Source organism: Poecile atricapillus, chromosome 10 (genome assembly GCF_030490865.1).
Source record: "Poecile atricapillus isolate bPoeAtr1 chromosome 10, bPoeAtr1.hap1, whole genome shotgun sequence".
Lineage (NCBI taxonomy): Eukaryota > Metazoa > Chordata > Aves > Passeriformes > Paridae > Poecile > Poecile atricapillus.
In genome coordinates this window covers 17,621,464-17,640,322 of record NC_081258.1, presented here as the reverse complement: position 1 = coordinate 17,640,322, position 18,859 = coordinate 17,621,464, and the positions used below count along the sequence as shown (strand labels likewise).

Sequence of the window (18,859 nt, the reverse complement as noted above, 5' to 3'; positions counted from 1 at the left end):
TTATCTGCTTGTTTAATGTATGATCTTTGATGAGATGAAACTCCTTTCCCCCAAGTTATTTCCTTGAGTATTTTTGTTTTGAAAAATAAATTGATTTCCAGATTGAAAATGGAGCTGCTGTGCAGCACTTGCAGGTGTGGAAGAGGTGTCTAATTGTCATTTACAATGACCCTCGATTCCTCTCTAAATAAAGAGAGATTCTTTTTCTCTCCCAATTCTCCTCACCCTCACTTCAGAAGCAGGTATATTTACAGGGCTGAGGTGCCTCCACCACCACCAGTAAATCATAAAAATTTCTCCTGCAATCAATGGAGTGTCTTCACATTTACCAGACAGTATAATCTGGTCCACAAGGCAGCTGATTGTTATCTATAACCTCCCCATCCAATTCAAGTGATGGGAGATACAACCCAAAAATATCCTTTGGACTTTTTTACTGCCAAAATAGATCAGGTTCTTTGGCAGCCTTTTTACAATCTCCACTTTTCTAAATAAACATCACAGAACCTATACTGCTTTTACTGCAAAATGCTTCTCCTTGCCTGAATCGAGGAGGGTTTTTAGCTGACAACAGACAGCAGCAGCAACTCCGTGCAAGCCTGGGGTGCAGCACCAAGACACGGGGTGCACTGGGGACCAGGGAGCACCAGGAATAATCTTCATGCTTAGATAAGGTGAAAACCCCCTGCACTCTCCCCATCCCAGTTATACACTGCGTGGTGGTGTAAATTATTGGAATGCAGCTCCCAAAGAATTGGGGGCAGGATGCTCCTTCTCAACCAAGGTAGAGAGAAGCTGTTGTGTGCAGTGTCCAAACCCCAAACAGCCTGTGAGCAGAGTCCGCTGAGGAATTGTTGAGCTGGGATGTTCTGCAGGATGGAGGGACAGAAACAGCTCTTGCAAAGGCCACCAAGCAAAGCCAGGCATTTGCACAGCTCAGTGGCTGCAAAGTGCTGAGGAGAGCACAGTGCTTAGAAGAAATCATTCAAAGTACATTTCTGGACTGTAAATGAACTGAAACTGTTCAGAAAAGCCCTGACATTGAAGGCCATGCAATTAAACACAGGGCTCTGATTTGCAATGATCAACAAAAAGCAAATGCATTATTAAAATGTATGGCAAGTAGAACATAACACCAAAAATGGACAGATTCTGGCTGTACTGTGTCATTACATTAATTAACAGCTTTCCCCTGTTGGTTTGCTCACTAAGATTCAAACATATTCATTCTTTGATGAATATTTGTATTCAGAAAATGGCAAATTTCTTCTCAGCCTTCTTTTGTTGGGAAGGGATGATAGCTGTTAATGAGAAAGGGAACAGAGAAGGAGCTAAACAGCATAGCTCCTACACTAACAATGTGACTTTCTCACTGGGGCCTTGAACTTCAGAACAGCTTCAACTCATTTACAGAGCCTGGGAATGAAGGCGCCTTCCCTATACGAAAATTAAATATTTTCATGCAGTGTTATGACTTTGCCTTGAAGCATTTGTGGCTCCATGTTTCATTGGCATTTGTGGTCATTTTAGTCCACTGAGCTTAAATGTGTAATAAGGATGCCTGGATATGGATAATTCTCCCTCCTTTCCCACTGCAATCAGGTTTTGTCCTTCATTATACCTTTCTGTGGAGTCTATTAGAGCATAAATCTTTACAGAGTTCTTCAAGCTTTACGCATATACGGGAACTTTTCTCCCTAAATTGTCTTTTGGAGCACACCAGTTTATTAAAGTTTTGAACACTGAACCCTCACTCTCATTGCTTTATCACCCAGTTTATGTGCCAAATGTCAAAGCAGGCATCAGAAATCTGATTTATGGGGATATTTAGAGAAATTGTGGTACATGCTTCTGACTAGGAGTCAGCTGGCAATTCCCTATCAGGATGTCCTCCTCAGCTCCCAGTGCCCAGCATGGCAGTGCAACTACAACGCTGCCAACACTGAATTCACGAATCACAATTCAGGACTAACAAAGCTTTGAGGCTATTTGTAATATCTTTGAATTTGTGTGCTTTCCAGATTTAATCACATTTGACCCCTTTTGTGATTTTATTTTTTAAAAAAATAAAAGTCATTTCAGACAGTAAAAAATTAAAAGCTTATGAACTCAAGCAGTCTCCAAATGCCAGTGTGAGATCTATTTTATACTCTTCGAAATATCAGAAAATTATGGATGAAGCTGTAAGCCGGCAGTACTACACAACACACAAGCATGGGTAAGGCATGTAGGTTCCCCTACTGATTTACCATTTCATACCAAAGCGGATTTATGTCCTGCTCACGCCCCCGACCTCCCTCAACCCGCACAGCCGTATAGTTTATTTCTATCATTGCTTTCGCATCACCAGCGCTGCCCCGGCGGCTCCCGGGGCGTGGGCAGGGTGCAGTGCCCGCGGCCGCCCCCGGCCGGAGGGTGGAGCCGCGCCGCCGCCTCGCCCCGCTCCTCCCGCGGCGTGCGCGGCTTCAGCGCTACGCGAGCGCGGGGATCCGCCGCGGCCTGCGGGCCGCCATGGCCGGGGAGGTGAAAACCAAGCTGTCCAAGAACCTGCTGCGCATGAAGGTGAGGGGGAAGGAGGGGAGGGCGTGCCTGAGGCCTGCGGGGCGGCTGGAAGCGGCGGTCCCGGGGCGGCAGGGCCGGGCCGGGCCGGGCCGGTACCCATGGCGGGGATGGGTGGCCCCGGCCACACGCGGCCGTCCCGGAGCGCTCGTGTGAGGCATCCCCGTGCCCATCCCCGGCCCCGAGCTGTGGGTACAGATGTGTTTAACCACGGTCCGCACCCCGGCCCTCTCGGGCTTGCTGGGCTGCTGCCCCGGCAGGACATCGCTGCTGCCGGCACCGAGCTGATGAACGCGGCGAGCGCGCTCGGGGTTACAAACTGCAGAGTTCGGTGCACAACAACCCTTCGGAGCTTCGGAGAGCAACTTCATGATTCCAGCAAAAGCCTGGCCTCAAGAGACAGCTCCAGCGCACCTTTTGGGAGGGCTTTCGTTCCGCCTCGCTCCTCTGCAGCTGGGTTGCTTATTGTGAATTTAAATCTATTAAATTAAAGATTTTAACAGCACATCGAAATGCAAATATCAGTGCTGCTTGCTTTACTTGGGGGTGGGGCTTTTAGTACTGAGGAAAAAAAGTTTAGGTTTGTGTCCATTTTTATCCCTGTTTACCTTGCTGGCTAAGAAAATCCCAACCCTGAATGGGGATAATATCCAGTATTTACCAACTTTCCCACCTCATAAATGCCAGGGATCTTAGTAACATCCCGATGTGCTTGTTACCCTTGGAATTGTGAATCTCATGTCACCAGTGTGAAATTAGTCTCTAGTCAGTGGCTAATGGATTCTGCTTCACACCATGTACTACAACTCCTAATTCAGTAGAGCACGTCCTCCTCTGATTGATGGTTCTTTATTGCTGGAAAACAAGCAGGAAAAGCTGAGTTCTTTTTTTTGTTGTTGTTTTAATGTTAGTATTCAATTTTTCTAACTGAATATGATGGGGCTTTTGTGGCCCTTCTTGTTTGTGATGTTTTATTTAGCCATTTTTTTTCCCCCCCACGTATTTATATGGGCCTATATTTCACATTCTGACTGAAAAGAGTTAGCTGACTTAAGTTCAATTTTTCACATAAAGTGCACTCTGCTACAGTTGGATGATGGACTATTTACCCTAATTAACAGATGCTGCTAAATCTAAAACTTGTACACAGAAGGAACAAAATACATCTTGCCTCACTTTCAAAAGGGAGTAGGTGTTGAACTGAGTCAGCCAGCAATGTGTGACACAGTCAGACTCCCATAACCTGGATGGCAGCATCATTATTTTTCCCTTATTTTTATATGATACATTTTTTAAATGAAAATTTTCTTTCTGTTGTTTGCCAGTTTACTAAGCCCCTGGAGATTTCAAAAGCAGGTTTTTAGATTGTTTTTCTGTGGAAGGCTGTGGAGAGCCAGCCACGTGAATATGCTGCCATGACATTTGCAGGTTCACAATCTGAGCAGTACTAACCAGCTTTGAAGAGATCAGTAGGTTTTTGAAAAGGTCATACGCAGATCTTGTATTTAGCACTTTGTTTCTGCAGATCTTCCTGTTTACAAATGTTTTAATTAAGCCTTTAGCAGCTGCCCCTGCAGGTAGTGATCCAATGGATTACCAGAATTCAGCAGGTGGGTGAAGTGGCACCCAGAGGTGACGTGTGGTTGGTGGTGTTGGAAGGACCATTTGCAGTAAATCCTGGGCCACATGGAGACAAACTTTAAGATCCTGCACTCTTTGGTCTGGGTCTCACCCAAACAACTCCTCAGTTACTGACTTACATATTCTGTGCCTACCACAATGGGTATATTTTTAATTTATCAGTGTGTGTTTACATTCGAGAGAAACCTGATCACATAATTTTTATCTAGGTTTTTCCTGTAGTAATCTTTAGGAACATAATCTTTAAAATGGAGTGTGAAATGATTATTTAATTGGGTTCTTGTAGAAGAATTTCTTATGTTGAGATTTCTGACTGGCTAACCAATTTCCTTGAGCAATATGTTTTTCCACATGATCGATTCACTTATTTTCCTCAAGAAGATACTGTAATTTTAATTGGAAAGCTTTGACATATTCTGAATTGACTCAGAAAATGGAAGTCAATTTTTTCTTTCATTAAAGATCTTGTACAGTGGATGCAAATAGAAATAGAAATAGAAAATGAGACACTAGCTCTGTTGGCTTCTACTTCTGAGTTTGGTTTGGATGGGCATTTTGTAAAGACTGAAAAAATGTGTGGGTTGTTTATAGTACATTTATTGCACACCTATATCACCTGTATTTTTACAGGACTGTTAGCCTTGCCTCTGTCTGGGAGTTAGGTTGGTATAAATGTTGACCTCTGACAGGTTATTCACACACTTCCTGTTGATCCTCAGGGAGGTCCCAACTTTTGCAGGAGGTGGGACTATATGGATTATCACCATAAAATTTTGAAGAGTTCTGTTTTTCCCCAGCATGCTTCGTTGACATTGTTTAGACTTAATTGTCACTCAGTTCAGGCACCTGACTTAAGACAAATGGAAATTAAAATGCTGTTTCACAGGCCTCAGGTCTGTAGTTCTGTGCTCTCAGCAGTTTTTTATAGGCTGTGACAGATGTCTTTTTCTACTCCCAGCTGTTGAGAGGTTACTGTTCCTACCTGCCTGTTCCCATCATCTGACAGAGGTTATCACTGAGGAAGCAAGTGACAGGAATGTCCTTGTATTAGGAAAAAATAACAGTCTTGCCCTGAACTTCGTTACTGGTCTCAGCTATTTTGGCAGACTGTTCCTGCAGTGAGTTAGCAGGTGCTTAAATACAGCGCTGGACCAGTGGGTCAGTGAGAATTGAAGAGCTGGGAACATCTTCCTTTAGCACAGCTGGATAGAGAGGACTTTTCTTCATAGTCTGGTTTCAAAGTCTTATATTTTTCCACTTCCAAAGGAAGATTTTTGCCTTCAGAGCTACAAACACAATCCAGTTCATTAAATCTGAGAAAAGAAGAAGATGGTTGAAAGTATAGATGTTTCAAAAAATGGCCAGCCTGGTATGACCTCTAGCTCTGAGCTCCAGTGTGTATGGGTAGAGTTGGTTCCTGATGTACTGTTGAATAACTTCAACACCATTAGCTTCTTTCTGGCCTTTGCTGAAACATTAGAAAAACCTTAGTAAAATTAGGGAATTGTGACAACTCCAAGCCATCAAAACTAGCCAGGACAGGTCTGTTTCTTTATATGTAAGTACAGGTGTGACTGACTGTTGACTTTAAGTAGACAGCTGTGATCAGCAGCTTTTTTAATTTTCCATTGTCTGTTTGCCCAAACTTTGACTAAACTCAGCAAAAAAAAATCACAAAAAAAGATATTACTTTGTTATCAACTGCTAAACATTATGTAATGGATAATTGCCACCATGTAATTACTGCATGTTCAGAAGATACTCATGATGCAGAAAACAGAAGCTGTGTGTTTTTGTCTTTGTAGTTCATGCAAAGGGGTTTGGATTCACAAACTAAAAAACAACTAGAAGAAGAAGAGAAGAAGATAATTAGTGAAGAACACTGGTATCTTGATGTACCAGATCTAAAGGAAAAAGAGTAAGCTTGTAATCTTTTGTATTTCTGATCATCATTGTATTGTTTTGAAATGGAAATAGCATATTCATATTTTTTCCTATAAGATAAGTATTATAAGTAACCAGTTAACAGAAGCAAAAATAGTGACAGACTGGCATTACAACTTTTTTTATTACTTATTTTTATGGCTGTTCTTGAGGTTGCCTAGTGTAGTTTGACCTACTTTCAATTCTTCTGTGTTTTGTTTTCTTTCACTCACATTCTTCTTAGATGCATGTAATTAGTTTCCTTCAGTCAGGATCCAATTCATTCATTGCTGCTTTTCCCCTTTGCTTGGAAAAAGAAGTTTGAAGCCTTGTGTTAGTAGATTCAGCTCCAGTCACGTGGTAAAGTCAGTTCAGGACAGTTCTGTCATCTTGTGTCCAGCCCACTTCAAATCCTGGTTCTGAAATAGGACAGATAATGGCAAAAATAAAGGAAGGCTTAGCTAACAAGGAAAAATGTGTCCTGGTCTTTAGAAAGGTGCTTTAAATAGCAGGAGGACTACTTTTGAAATTGCTTGGGTTTCATCCTTTCAAAACTGCAAAAAATTCCACTGAGGGAGAACGTACATAATTTTGAAAAAGCTGGGACTCAAGGAATTAAGTAGTTGAACAAGGCCATTGATAAACTCCTTTCCATTACTCTTGGTGGATATGACAAAAAGGCATTTGAGCTTCAGTTGCAGCAAGGAGTGTTGAAGCTGGACATTGGGAGAACTTTTGTAACAATAAGGCTATTGAAGCTCTGGAGTAGATTGCCTGAGGGGACACTGGATTCTTCATCATGGGAAGTCTTTTGAGGACAGGTTAGCTGGACCTCTGCTGTTCATGGCACACATGTAACTGATACTGCCTTGAGGCAGGACAATGAGCTCAATCTCTTCAGCCTAAGTTGTGTGATCATGACAGTTTGACTTACATGGGAGATGATGAGGGAACCGGTACACACGTGTGAGGAAAAGGATGGAACAATCCATGGAAGTACTTTCATCTGACACGTGTATTATGAATGCCTCAGGGTCATGTTTCTTTTCTCACTCCATGCTCATTAAAAGAGGGAAAAAAGGAGGGAGAAGGGGGAAATCTGTGTGCTGAACAGAGAGTGACACAGTGTTTTATGTCCTGACAGACTCAACTAATGCCAGGTCTAACAGCACAATGAAAAATTAATTAGAAGCTTTTGCTGGTATAGTAGTGCCACCTGGGGAGTGATATTTATGTGGTATTTTTATTCTGGAAAAAGTATTAATGTAGGTGGAACCATACCAGCAAAGAGTGCTTTTTGTCAGGAGAGTTAATTTTGCTTGTGGAACTGGCACAGCTTTACTGGCAAAAAGGATTCCTTTGCACTCCAAGCTCCTTGTACTGAAAGATTTATCAGAGCAATTACGCAGAAAGTAGTTGATGGTTTAAAATATATTGTGGCTTTGTTTATTTGTGTGGGGGAAGACAGCACATCCTTTTTGCATTTGTTTAATTTGATTATTTTAAAGTGCATGGTTTGACAAAGTGCTGGGTTTGGGGTTTCATGCAGGAGCTGTATAATAGAAGAGAGAAGCTTTCTGCGATGTGAGGATTTCGTTTATGGCCGAATGTCCTTCAAAGGATTCAATCCAGAAGTTGAGGTATCATTTCAGTGTCCTGGTTTGGGGTTGTCTCACATTAGGATTGAAGCCCTTGGGGATGGGGATTTGAGTGTTTATACTGCAGCCTTATTGGCCTTTGCAGCACCTTCCATAAATCCTTCCATGTCCAGAAACTCCATCATTCAACCTTAAATGTTGATCAGTGCCACATCTGGTAAATAGAATCTTTTTACCTTCCTATGTTTTTGGTCAGTAATTGCATGACTCCTGCAGATTTTCCCTCCCTGAAGTGAGGAGAAACCATCCCACATACTGCTCACCAAAACAAAAGCTCACTTTTCCTCCTGACATAGAATGCAGAGTCCAATCTACAAACATTCAACCCTATTTATTCAGCACTTACTTGTATAAGTAATGGTTTAGAGTTCCAAAGTAAAAATGCTGGGCAGGAGAGCCTTTAATTTCTTTCTGTCATGATTCATGCTGATAGAAGTACACAGGGACAGTAATAAAAAGGTTACCACTGAACTGAAGCAGAGGATGAAGGTGTAAAGGCTAAGAGATTTGCAGAAGGCTGTGCAAGGTAATTTACTAGGGGATTCTTCTAGTTACTTTGAACTTGCTGCCCCTGTGACTCAGCATATGATTGCTTCATGGCTTTTACTGTAAATCCTTGAAGATACTCTTTCTTGTTAACAAAACCATCTCAAGGTCTGTGTGCTAACATCACGATGAAAAATTAATTATGATCTAACTCTCTGGTCTCCTGGAGATGTTTGTAGTGCCCTTTAGGATGTTTGAGTAGGACAATACACTGAAAACACTGTCTCTCTGTTGCCTTTTTTCCCAAAGGCAGACTCTAAGCTCAGCTTAGCAACAGACAGGCACGTTGCCTTTTCTTCATGGGTTCATAACAATAGCATAACAAGGAACAGAATATAATTATTAAATTGTATTCTTACCTTTTGTGCTCTTCTAGCAGTGAATTTCAGCACTGTTGCCATTGTGTCATGGTTACATGTTTAAGCTGTTTCTCACTTCATTTTCAGAAGTTAATGATCCAAATGAACTCTAAGTGCAAGGAAGAAGAAATTGAAGAGGATGATAAAATGGAGGCTGATGTGTCAGATGAAGAAATGGCCAGAAGGTAAGTTACATTTTATGACATAATCAGTACTATCTAGGAATATGATAGGTTACTGTATTATATGTGGGGAAATAAAACCCAAAAAGGAAACAAACAAAATTTTAAAAGCTCACAATAAATATGGAACTGTACCAGATTGATTTTCCAGGAATGCTGGTGTATGTTCACTTGAATCTCCATCACATTTTGGGGGTAAAATAACTTGTAGGGGTTTTCTGCCCTTTGATATCCAGGTATTCCATGCTAATACCCTCCTCATTACCAGTTGCTAACAAATTGAAGCTATCAGAATGAATAATAATGTAATAAGTCATGTAGTACTTGTGCTTCTCCAAGCTTTTAATGACCAGGTTTTTTATACCACTTAAATTGTGGATTAGGTTTAGGATATGCTCCACAATTTTTCCTCTGATTTTAGTAAAAGGTGTAATTTTTTTTTTATTCTCTCTACAGATATGAAACATTAGTGGGAACAATAGGGAAGAAATTTTTGAGAAAAAGGGACCAACGTGTACTCAAGAATGATGATGAAGATGAAGATGATGAAATTGAAGAGGGGAATAGTAACACAAGACCTAGTAAAAGAGCTAAGAAAATGTTCTTAAAACCTCAGGATTAATGTCAACTTCACAAGTGGAACTTGTTACCTAATGCCTACCAGAGTACCAAGAACTGGAGATTGTTTGGAGTTTTTGCTATTTAATGTAAAGGGTGGATTTGTAAATCTGTTCTGTTCTCACTGATATTTCTACCATCCACAGGACAGACACTTTCCAAAGTGGGTGTTTATATAATGGATGTTGTACATCCTTTCCTCTCTCAGCAGCTTTTCATGAGTGGGGCACTCGTCCTGTCAGTCTCTAAATGTTCTGCATAGTTAAATTAAGTGTTGCATGCAATCAAAAGCAACATTATTTACAATTTAGGATAACATCTGAAAGAAGAATTTGGAGTAAAGATGAGCTGTGTCCAATTCAGTAAGGCAGTTCAGCTTTCACTGCTTGCTTTATTACAAAAATGAAACCTGTGCTCTCTTCAAATTGAAAAAAGTCAGCAGAAACATGCTTGGTTTGTGAGCTTCTTTACTGTGCTAAAAATAAGATGGTAAGAACAGAGATAAAATCCACTTTATTGAATTTTATTTTTTATAAAATTTATTTTAAAATAGAGGATTTTGTAGTGAAACTTTTTTTTATTCAGCAAGCCAAATATTGGGCGATGTTTACAGTTTGACATCTGAGCAGATTGTGAGTCTTAGTTTCTGCCTTCCAAAAGAAGTTTGCTAATTTTGCCTTTTTCAGCAAAAAAATCCAATCTTGTAATTATGTAAGTCTTGTCACAAAAGCATAATAACATTTTCAGAAACATACTTGAAAGCTGAATAAAAACTGTGGGGCTTTGTGTTAATGATTGTGGATTAGCTTATTTAATGTAAAAAAATTATGCTTAATATAGTCTGATACAAGGAGTGATCTTGTTTTGTGCTGGCCATGGATGTCCCCCAACATTAGCTGAGTGCACTGGTTTATTTAGCATGTGATGAAACCATCTCAAGTTGTGTTAGGGTAGAAACACAATTCTCTGGTCACCTGGTGCTCTGGACCTGTTGAAAAACATCAGTGTGGTCTTGTCTAATATCAGAGCAATAATCTGTGTGCGGCCTTTCAACAAGAAATATTTCTATTGCTGCATTTCTTCAGGATGTCCAAGTTACTCATCCTTAATGCTGGCTCTCTGGAGAAAGAGAAATTTGTTAATTGAAGCAGGGAGTGGCCATTCTGCCATAGGCATGAGGCTTTTTTTTGGTCTTTTTTTAACAGCTCAGTGAAGCAAGACGTGAAACTCAATTATTTAAAGAAGGGCACACTGTGTCTGCTGTATTTTGCATGTGATATATGAACTATGATCCATATATCAGGATCACCTAATTAGATATTCAAGATGGATCACACATGGAAAGAGAAATATACTTTTAACCTAGTAAGGGGACTTCCTGCAGGTGAAAAGGCTGTGATTCATGATCTGAGATAGCTTTTCAGAGCTAATTAAATGCTACTGGTTCAATTACTTAAAACCTGATCATATATTACTGCTAGCTGAAAAGGAGTTAATGATGGCAAGACATTTTTCTTCCCATGGAAGATGTGACCTGAGCTAAGAAATGATTTATTGTTGGTCATCACAAGAAAAACTTGGAATATATCCCATTATTCTTTCTTGCTTATTAGCAGGAAAATGATTCCTCTCTCTCTGAATGCATTTCTTGAATGGAGAGTGAATTTCTGCATAGCTGTGCTGAATAGTTGAGGGGTTAAGTGTGTTCTGGTGAACCACCAGGCACCAGGAGATGTCACTGCAATTGCATGTCCTGAGAGACCGTGGGTTGGGGAAGTTTCCAGCAGTGCCATGTAAAGAAGCTTTTGGGTGATTTTGATTTGGTTATTTTGATAACAGCAGTGGCTGAGATGAATTTTATGTGTAGTCTTCCTTTCTCAGGGTTCTGCAGCAAATTTTCCTGCATTGCAGGGTTCTGTTCTGTCCAGGGTGGGTAATTCTCATGCAAGGGCATTCTGCCTCCTTAATTTCATGGCATTTCCTGAGGGATAGCTGGATACACAAGTTCACAGTATATGGATAAGCACATGGGAAGCTAAAGAGCTTCCTAGAAAATCCATGATTTTGAAATTTGGACAGAGGAAGGTTGGTTCTCTTTCCTAAACATGCCCAACACCAACTGTGAAGAGAAGGTAGATTTTAGTTTAATGTCTTTAAACCTGGGGGCTTTGCTGTTCGCATTCAGCTGCTGGCTCAGTGATACAGTAAAACCAGCTACTTATTTTTAGCACAATCTTTTATTCATAGGGCATTTGCAAAATGTGCTTTTTTAAAGCACAGTCCATAGTGTGTTACTGTGAGCAAGACAAAACCAAAACTCAGCCCTGTGTGACTTTTTAAATGTACTAAATGTACATTTAAAATGTACTTTGCATCCAGAGTTACAAGCAGACGTGGTGAGATCTGAAATACCTGTCTGCATTTCCAATTGTATAAATACATGTATGGATGGATGGGTTTAAGTCTGACTCAAGCTTCCTACCTGAGGTAGAAACATTCTGCTGTATAAAATCTGTGCTTGAACTACTCTTGACAGAGGTGTAAGCATAGCAGTGAAATATTCATAAAGCAAACCTGCATTGATTCAGGCTTTCTTGGCTCTGACACAAGCTCCAGTACATTTTATGTGCAAGCTCCTAAGCTGTAGGACTTTCCCACGTGGTCATGTTTCTAAATGAAAAGTGTTTCTTCTTTGAAAACAGAAGCAAGGTGGGTAAGTAGTGTTTTTATTACAGAAAATGGCTGCCTGCAAAATGAAGCTGGTGAAGTGTTACCAGACACCAGCAGTGTTTGTGCCTGTGACCCTGAGGTGCCTGTGGTTGGAGGTGGTGCTCTCTGACAGCTCACATGTCTGTCCCTTGTCATGTGAAGTTTGGTCCCTCTCTTTGTCAGGCTGGTGGTGCTTATTTTGTAATAACTGCTGGGCTTGAAAATATGGAAGTATTGAACCTTCATCTTTCTTGCTGATGTTTCTCTTTTAGTTCTATTCTGCTTAGTATTGGATCTTAAAAAGCCCAGAGTCCAACTGAAGTGAGCCATCCGGTGTGAATTTAGTAATGCTTGAGCTGATTAAACTTTGGTTCCTGGGGAGGGGCAGGATGTTCAGTGGTGCTGTGGAGTTTGAACCGTGTTTCTTGTGCTCTGTGTCTCGTTCTCTAATGAGACGCTCCATTATGCAATGCTACAACCGCGAGTGGCTGTCGTTGCCATTGGGCATTGCCTGTGTGTGTAATGGGCAGCTGGGCTGGGATTCTGGGACTTCATCCAGCATTCAGACTTTAAAAGAAATTGTCTTGTCTTTCTCCTGATTGGAATACCATACTTTTAAATTGTATTTGGAATTGGATGCGTCTAGGGGTGGAGGGGGGGCGGTTTCTCAGCATTTGTTTTGCTTCATTTGAACAACAGTCCACAACTAAAACAGCAAAATCGCTTAGGCTCTCATTAAACCTTTGTCTGAGAGTGCTAATAAAGCATCGTGGTAGGGAAGGATGGCAGACATCCCACAGTTCCCTACTGCATGTGAATTCAAGTTTCTGTGAGAGCTGATGCTTTAAGGACTTGGTGGTTTGTTTTCTTTTCAGGCTGGGAGAACATCAGCTTCTACAATACTGCCTTGCTAATGGAACCCCAGCATGAGGCCTCAGGGTCTGTTTGGTTTTGTTTGGTTTTACACCATTCTCTTCTCAAACCTCTCAGGCATTTGGGGCCTGGCATTCACACCTCAATAAACTGCTTTCATCAGCTTTTGGGGAGTTTTAGTTAAACTGTGAAACTGTTCCTTTGCTGTATGTGTTGACATTTCTTCCTGTGATTTCATGTTTCTCAGTGAGGACCTGCTCACAATTGTCACATCAAGATGAAAAATCCCTCTTAAAGAGTGGTTATTAACAGATGGAAGTCAGGAGCATGGTTGGAGTGTCAGTCACCAGCAGCTCTGTAGATCTTTGGTAAGAACCAAACAGTAGAAAGGGTAACTGGGTGAGTCCCATCACTGCAGCCCCAGTTAAATGCTGATAGAAGCCCATAACTGCCCAAGAAACCCTTGCATACCAAAATCCAAGCAATTATCTGGGAGTAACAGCAGGAAAACCTCTAGGGGAATTGGGAGGCAAAATAGCCACTCTGTTAATGGCTTTCCTCAGGACAAGAAAACAGCTGTGGTTGATGGCACAGATGAAGAAATGTGGTTTGGTGAGCTGGGTAAATGAGAATCCCATCAGATGGAGTGGAGGTGGTCAGTGTTTTTAAGTTTGTAATGTTCCCTGAGGTCTTGGGGAGCACTTTATCATGATCAACTATTTAGAAAGGAGTAAAAACCCTTAATGGGATATTAATATGAGGGAATAAGCTGAACACAAATTACTGAACAAATTCCATAATTCCATGAACAGAAAAGCTGTGTTCTGGCCTCAGTAAGATCTTTCAGTGTCCCCTGTCACCTCTTGCTTGGCTCTCAGTTCCTTATCCCTGTGCACCCAGGCCATGACTGCCACCACAGCTGGTCACACAAAGAGCTGGCACACACCACAGCCAGTCCAGAGCTGCTGATGACTCCTGGGCCTCCTCTTCAGTGATCATCTTCCTCAGCTACAACCTCTTCATCCAGGTACCTGTAGGAACTCACCATCTCCAACACCAATGCTGGTGCAATTATGTCAGGGAAGGTTTTGATTAGATACTAGGAAAATTTTTTCACAGGGTTGGAAGGGACTGGAAGACTTTCAAGGGCAGTGGTGGAGTCACCATCCCTGAAAGTGGCACCTGAGGACAGAGTTTAATGGTGAACATGGTTATGATGTTGGGTTGGTTGTTGAGCTCAATGATCTTAAGGACTTGTCTAACCTCAGTGATCCTGTGATCCTAAGAAGTCTGAGGTGGGAAGGGTTGGCCAGCAGATCAGCAGCATGGTGAACAGCCCTCACCTGGCAGATGGTGTGTGCAGGAGTCAGTGCAGCCAGGGCCAGCTGTACCTAAAACAACTCATAATGTCTTTATTTGCCTTTTATTTATTATCAGGTATACACTTACAGCATTTGTGAGATTAATGATCAAATGATGTTTTTGAGTAAAAAGACTATTCAGTGGGAGGAATCAACATTTGACCAATACTCAGGCTTATTATGGACTGGGGAGAGTGTTTTTCAGCATTTCTGCTATTTTTTGATGCTTTTTAGAATGTTTCCCCTTTCTTAGTGGTTTCCTTGGTTGGGCTTTTTGAAGAGAAGCATGGTAGGAGGAACAACATTTTCTGAAAAATGGGGAAACATGATTGTGAAAAAAGAAAAGGGTTCCTTTAGATTTGGCTGGCTCCTTGATTTTGGGTTGTTTTTTTTTCATTTTGATACAGATGAACAAACACTAATGGCATTAAAGTTCCTGTGCTGCGTGTCCACTCAGGACAGCCATATGGACACTCATGTTTGCAGGACAAAATTAAAGGTATAGTGAACTTAGCTTCATATACAAATATAATGCAGTCCTCAAAGTACAGAATTTCCACCCCTTTTGGGACAAAAGTAAATCTAAGCTAGCTGTGACATTTAAGTACCAGTCACAGTTTATAGGATGATTACATCTCAGGAACAAAGCTTAGCAGTTATCTCCTTAGAGCCCATCAGCCACAAAAATACTGCAATATATAGAATTTTCATCACCAGAAGAATAGCTACGTACCAAAAATTACTTGGGGCAGTTTACTGCAGTAATGGCCGGAGGGATGCACATGATGATGATTTTCATTTTGGACTATGGTTTGTCTAAGGATGATGGTGAAAGAATTATGCCTCCTAATGCTCCTTTCCAAGATGACAATGTTTTACTCATATTAAGGGTAGAGGAATGAGATGGGCTGTGAGTGGTTGGATCTTGTGAAAAATGAAGTTTCAAATGTGTACTTCATTGTCTAAATGCTCACAGATGACTTGTCTCCCTATAATAACCTTAGAAAATGTGTTGGCAGCATATCACAATTAATAATCCATACTCATGTGCTACAGGCAGTCCAAAATTCCCAAGCCATATTTCTTACCCAAACTTATAACCAGATTCAAATCAAATCCTACATTTGTGCCAAAAATTGAACAGCAGTCATGTCCCAGCAAATCATTTCACCTAACTGACTCGAGAGTCTTAAATTCCTGATTTTTCCCAAAGTGAAATTCACATTAATCTCATATTAATGTAAATATCCTTCAGTCACCTGCAAAAGAATCCCATAACCTTGCAGTAGGGATTGCACAGACAGTGGAAGGTGCTGTACACACGTAGCATTACTGTAGGTTTTCCTGGCCATCTAGATTGTGTAAGATCCTTTAATATTAATGGGGACAAGTTTTCTCTCAAGGGTGATGTTGAATTTCTCTTTGAGGGTTTTTTCCACCTCTTCGTCTTCGAGAGCTACAAATTCTACCAGATCCATGTTTTCTTTGTAGTTGTACGTGATTTCAGTGAACGTCCACCCAATTAGCGCTCGGAATCCATGGGTGGTCTGGAGGGCGCAGATGGACTTCTTTGTGAAGAGGGAATCGGGAGAGGTCTGGAGGTATGTGCACTGGAAACGGAAATCTTCCACTGTCTGTGGCTCAAGGCTGAACATATAAACTTTCCGACACTCGTTTTTCTCCAGCAGGTCAGAGTTGGAGAAGCTCTGATTGGGGATGTATTGTTTCCGTCTCATTTTCTCCAGGTACCAGACACCGTTTTTTTCCGTGAAGCGGAAGACGCCGGGAACCTGGGGCTGGTCTTTCCCTGACACAAGCTCCATGGGCTGCCACATCTGGTAGGACACCCCGAAGCCTCCATCAACGATGTAGGCTTTGCCATCGATGACGACCTTCACTACGAGGTGGGTCATGAGGGTGGCGTAGGCGTTCTGGTGGGGGTTGAACACGTACGCCCCCAGGAAGCTGGTGTCGTACCCCAGGCCCTTCAGCACCCAGCCCAGCAGCTGGTTGTTCTCCATGCACCAGCCACCCCGCTTCCTCTGCACAATCTTCTTGTAAACGTGCTCCAACTCCAAAGTAATTTTCTCCCCGCAGTGGATGCTGAGGTTTTCGAAGGGAACGGCACGGATGTGGTGCTGGAATATATCAGTTAAGGTTTCCAAATCTTGTTTTTCAGTGGAGCCTTTATAGCCAGTTCTTGCAAAATACTCTTCAAGGTTCATCTCACCTGTAAAGGAAGGAATTGTGTTTTGGTTTCTTTACATCGGTGATTTAGGATGCTGTGAAAAGCTGCCCTAGCTCTGCCAGCAAAGATTCTTTAATGTACTGAACCTCATCAGAACAGCTTTTAAAGGAAACAGGTATTCCTATCAAATGGTTCCCTGAGCAAAGAGCAGTGCACGTGAGGGTTTGCTTTTGTCTTAGAGTCATCCCTCTGGCAAACAGCTGATCCCATTTCAGTTTCATGCGAGGCGGCTGCGAGATGGGGATTGCTGTATTTGCATTGTAACAGCGGGGTTAAGAAGAAAGGTAAGATCATGCTGGGGAGTGTGTACAAGGGTTCATGAGAAATGGTCTAAAGCTGCTGTTCAGTGACAGGACTGTCACTGGGGGAGGCAGTCTCACCTGCCAGTGGGAGGGAGGACAGTCTGAGCCAGGATTCACATGCTCTTTTCATGAGTCTGCCACTGATGGACGTGACAGTAAATGAATCGCTCGTTCAGTGCACGTTGCTCTTCAACCACTGACAAAAAGTTAACATGAAAAGTAAAGTGACAAGCTTTATTCAGATAATTGCAAGTGAGAAAATGCTGACTTTTGAAAGAGTCACAGACCACTGAGTCTTGTGTCTCCTCTGAGTGTTGTAGAAACTCATTTTGGTGTTGGAGTAACGGATCTGAATGGAGGTGAGTGGCCTAAAAGACAAGGAGCACATCTCCATTCCCTCCTGTGCCCTCTGTCTCACAGGCCACCCTGAAAATGAACAGGGGCTGCTTCTATCTCTCTAGTCCCAAACATTCTCAAAATTCACCAAACCTTAAACTCAGCAGTGAACTGTTGAACGTTTACTGCAAACTAGAATTTCTCAGGACAATTCTCAGTGGCAGATTCATGCTGTGCATATTCCTGGTGTAGAGGCAGCTGTCCCAAGTGAATGAAGAGCACCAGCAAAAACTGCACATTACCTGCTACAGGGAGGAATTTAGCTTCCAGTGATATCTACTTGTATTGTTGGAGGATACATTCAGTGTGAGATTTGTTAAGTGTAACATAAAATCACGGCACTTTTGATTTGCAGAATCTGAGTATATCTGATCCTACTGTGAATGCTAAATGGATCACATCCAGTATAGAGCTGGTTCTCAAGTTTGTATTATTTGTAATTTCTTTCTGCAGCTCCATAATATGCTTGATCAGCATTAGATCTGGACTGCAGGAGATGAAAGCCACTGTTCTTTTGAAATGTGAGCAGACCAGATGAAAAGGCAGGTACTGAAAAAATCGTCCCACAAATGTGACTATGATTTATGCAGAGAAAAACATCAGCAGAAGAATTTTAAAGGTGCAAATGAAGGTGTTCATACAAAATTATTTCTTACCAGGACTATACATAGTATCAGCAATTCCACTGTTAAAAATATGTTATTTGTCTTCCTTTATCCTAATACATCAGCACATGGACTTTCTGGGTTGCACAGCCCAGAGTCTATAATTTTTTTTAAGTTGTTTTTAAAGAGCTGTAATTTTATTCCCTTAAAGCAGAATCTATTGATTATTAGACTGAACTTTTGCTTCCTTTGCACTTGCAATACTTTTAAAAAAATATAAGTATCTAAAAGCATGACTTCCAACAAGAAGCTGCAGTTCTAAATTCATATCTACTATTGTTCTTAAACAAAAGAATATTTTTTATAGTGAAGTGAGGCTTCTCCTGAAGTGTGAAAGGTAGAAGAATTGAAATTGCATATCACTTTTTTGCCCTCTTTAAGAGCCCCTGTTTAGCAGGTGATATTTTAGCTCTATATCCACACATTTTTAGAACACTTTTCCTACAGAATGTTGCTTACGTTATTGTCCATGACCTTTACCATCATAAAGAAACCAGGTTTTTTTGTATCTTTCTTTGGAGGGACTTTTTAAGAAAATAAACTTACCTCTTATGAGATCCCTTTTTATTTATTGAGGTATTCAGTTTCTGAGTGGTTTATTACAGGGGCAGCAGCCAGTGAAGCCAGGAGTGGATACAGATTGTGAGGGCTGTCTTTCTAAGCTCCGCTGGCCCTCGCTCCTGAATCTTAAATTCCAAGAAAGGGCAGAGTCCACCCAAAATGAATTCACATTTTTGGACTTCGCTGATCCGTGAGCAAATTAAACTTTGTTTCTTCTTTATTAGTAGATGTTTATGCCTTCCCCTAGTTAAGACCAGA

The 18,859-nt window shown here is 41.4% G+C and overlaps 2 protein-coding genes across 3 annotated transcripts; one reads left to right on the top strand and one right to left on the bottom strand.

Annotated features, from left to right (window-relative positions):
- Positions 1-2,415: 2,415 nt before the first annotated feature.
- Positions 2,416-10,040, top strand: MPHOSPH6 (M-phase phosphoprotein 6). Its single transcript, XM_058846305.1, has 5 exons — positions 2,416-2,562; positions 6,006-6,118; positions 7,673-7,763; positions 8,774-8,871; positions 9,325-10,040. The coding sequence occupies exons 1-5, from the start codon at positions 2,512-2,514 to the stop codon at positions 9,488-9,490; spliced, it is 519 nt and encodes a 172-aa protein (XP_058702288.1). The 5' UTR covers positions 2,416-2,511; the 3' UTR covers positions 9,491-10,040.
- A 4,435-nt stretch (positions 10,041-14,475) lies between these two features.
- LOC131582801 (arylamine N-acetyltransferase, pineal gland isozyme NAT-10) lies at positions 14,476-18,758 on the bottom strand. 2 transcript variants are annotated; one of them, XM_058846300.1, is made up of 3 exons: positions 18,587-18,758; positions 17,058-17,175; positions 14,476-16,659 (listed from the first exon to the last, which is right to left on the bottom strand). In XM_058846300.1, the coding sequence occupies exons 2-3, from the start codon at positions 17,107-17,109 to the stop codon at positions 15,782-15,784; spliced, it is 930 nt and encodes a 309-aa protein (XP_058702283.1). In that variant the 5' UTR covers positions 17,110-17,175; positions 18,587-18,758; the 3' UTR covers positions 14,476-15,781. The 2 variants fall into 2 exon arrangements, with proteins under 2 accessions (XP_058702283.1, XP_058702284.1); XM_058846301.1 differs by lacking the exon at positions 17,058-17,175 and having other exon boundaries at positions 18,587-18,739.
- Between the last annotated feature and the right edge of the window lie 101 nt (positions 18,759-18,859).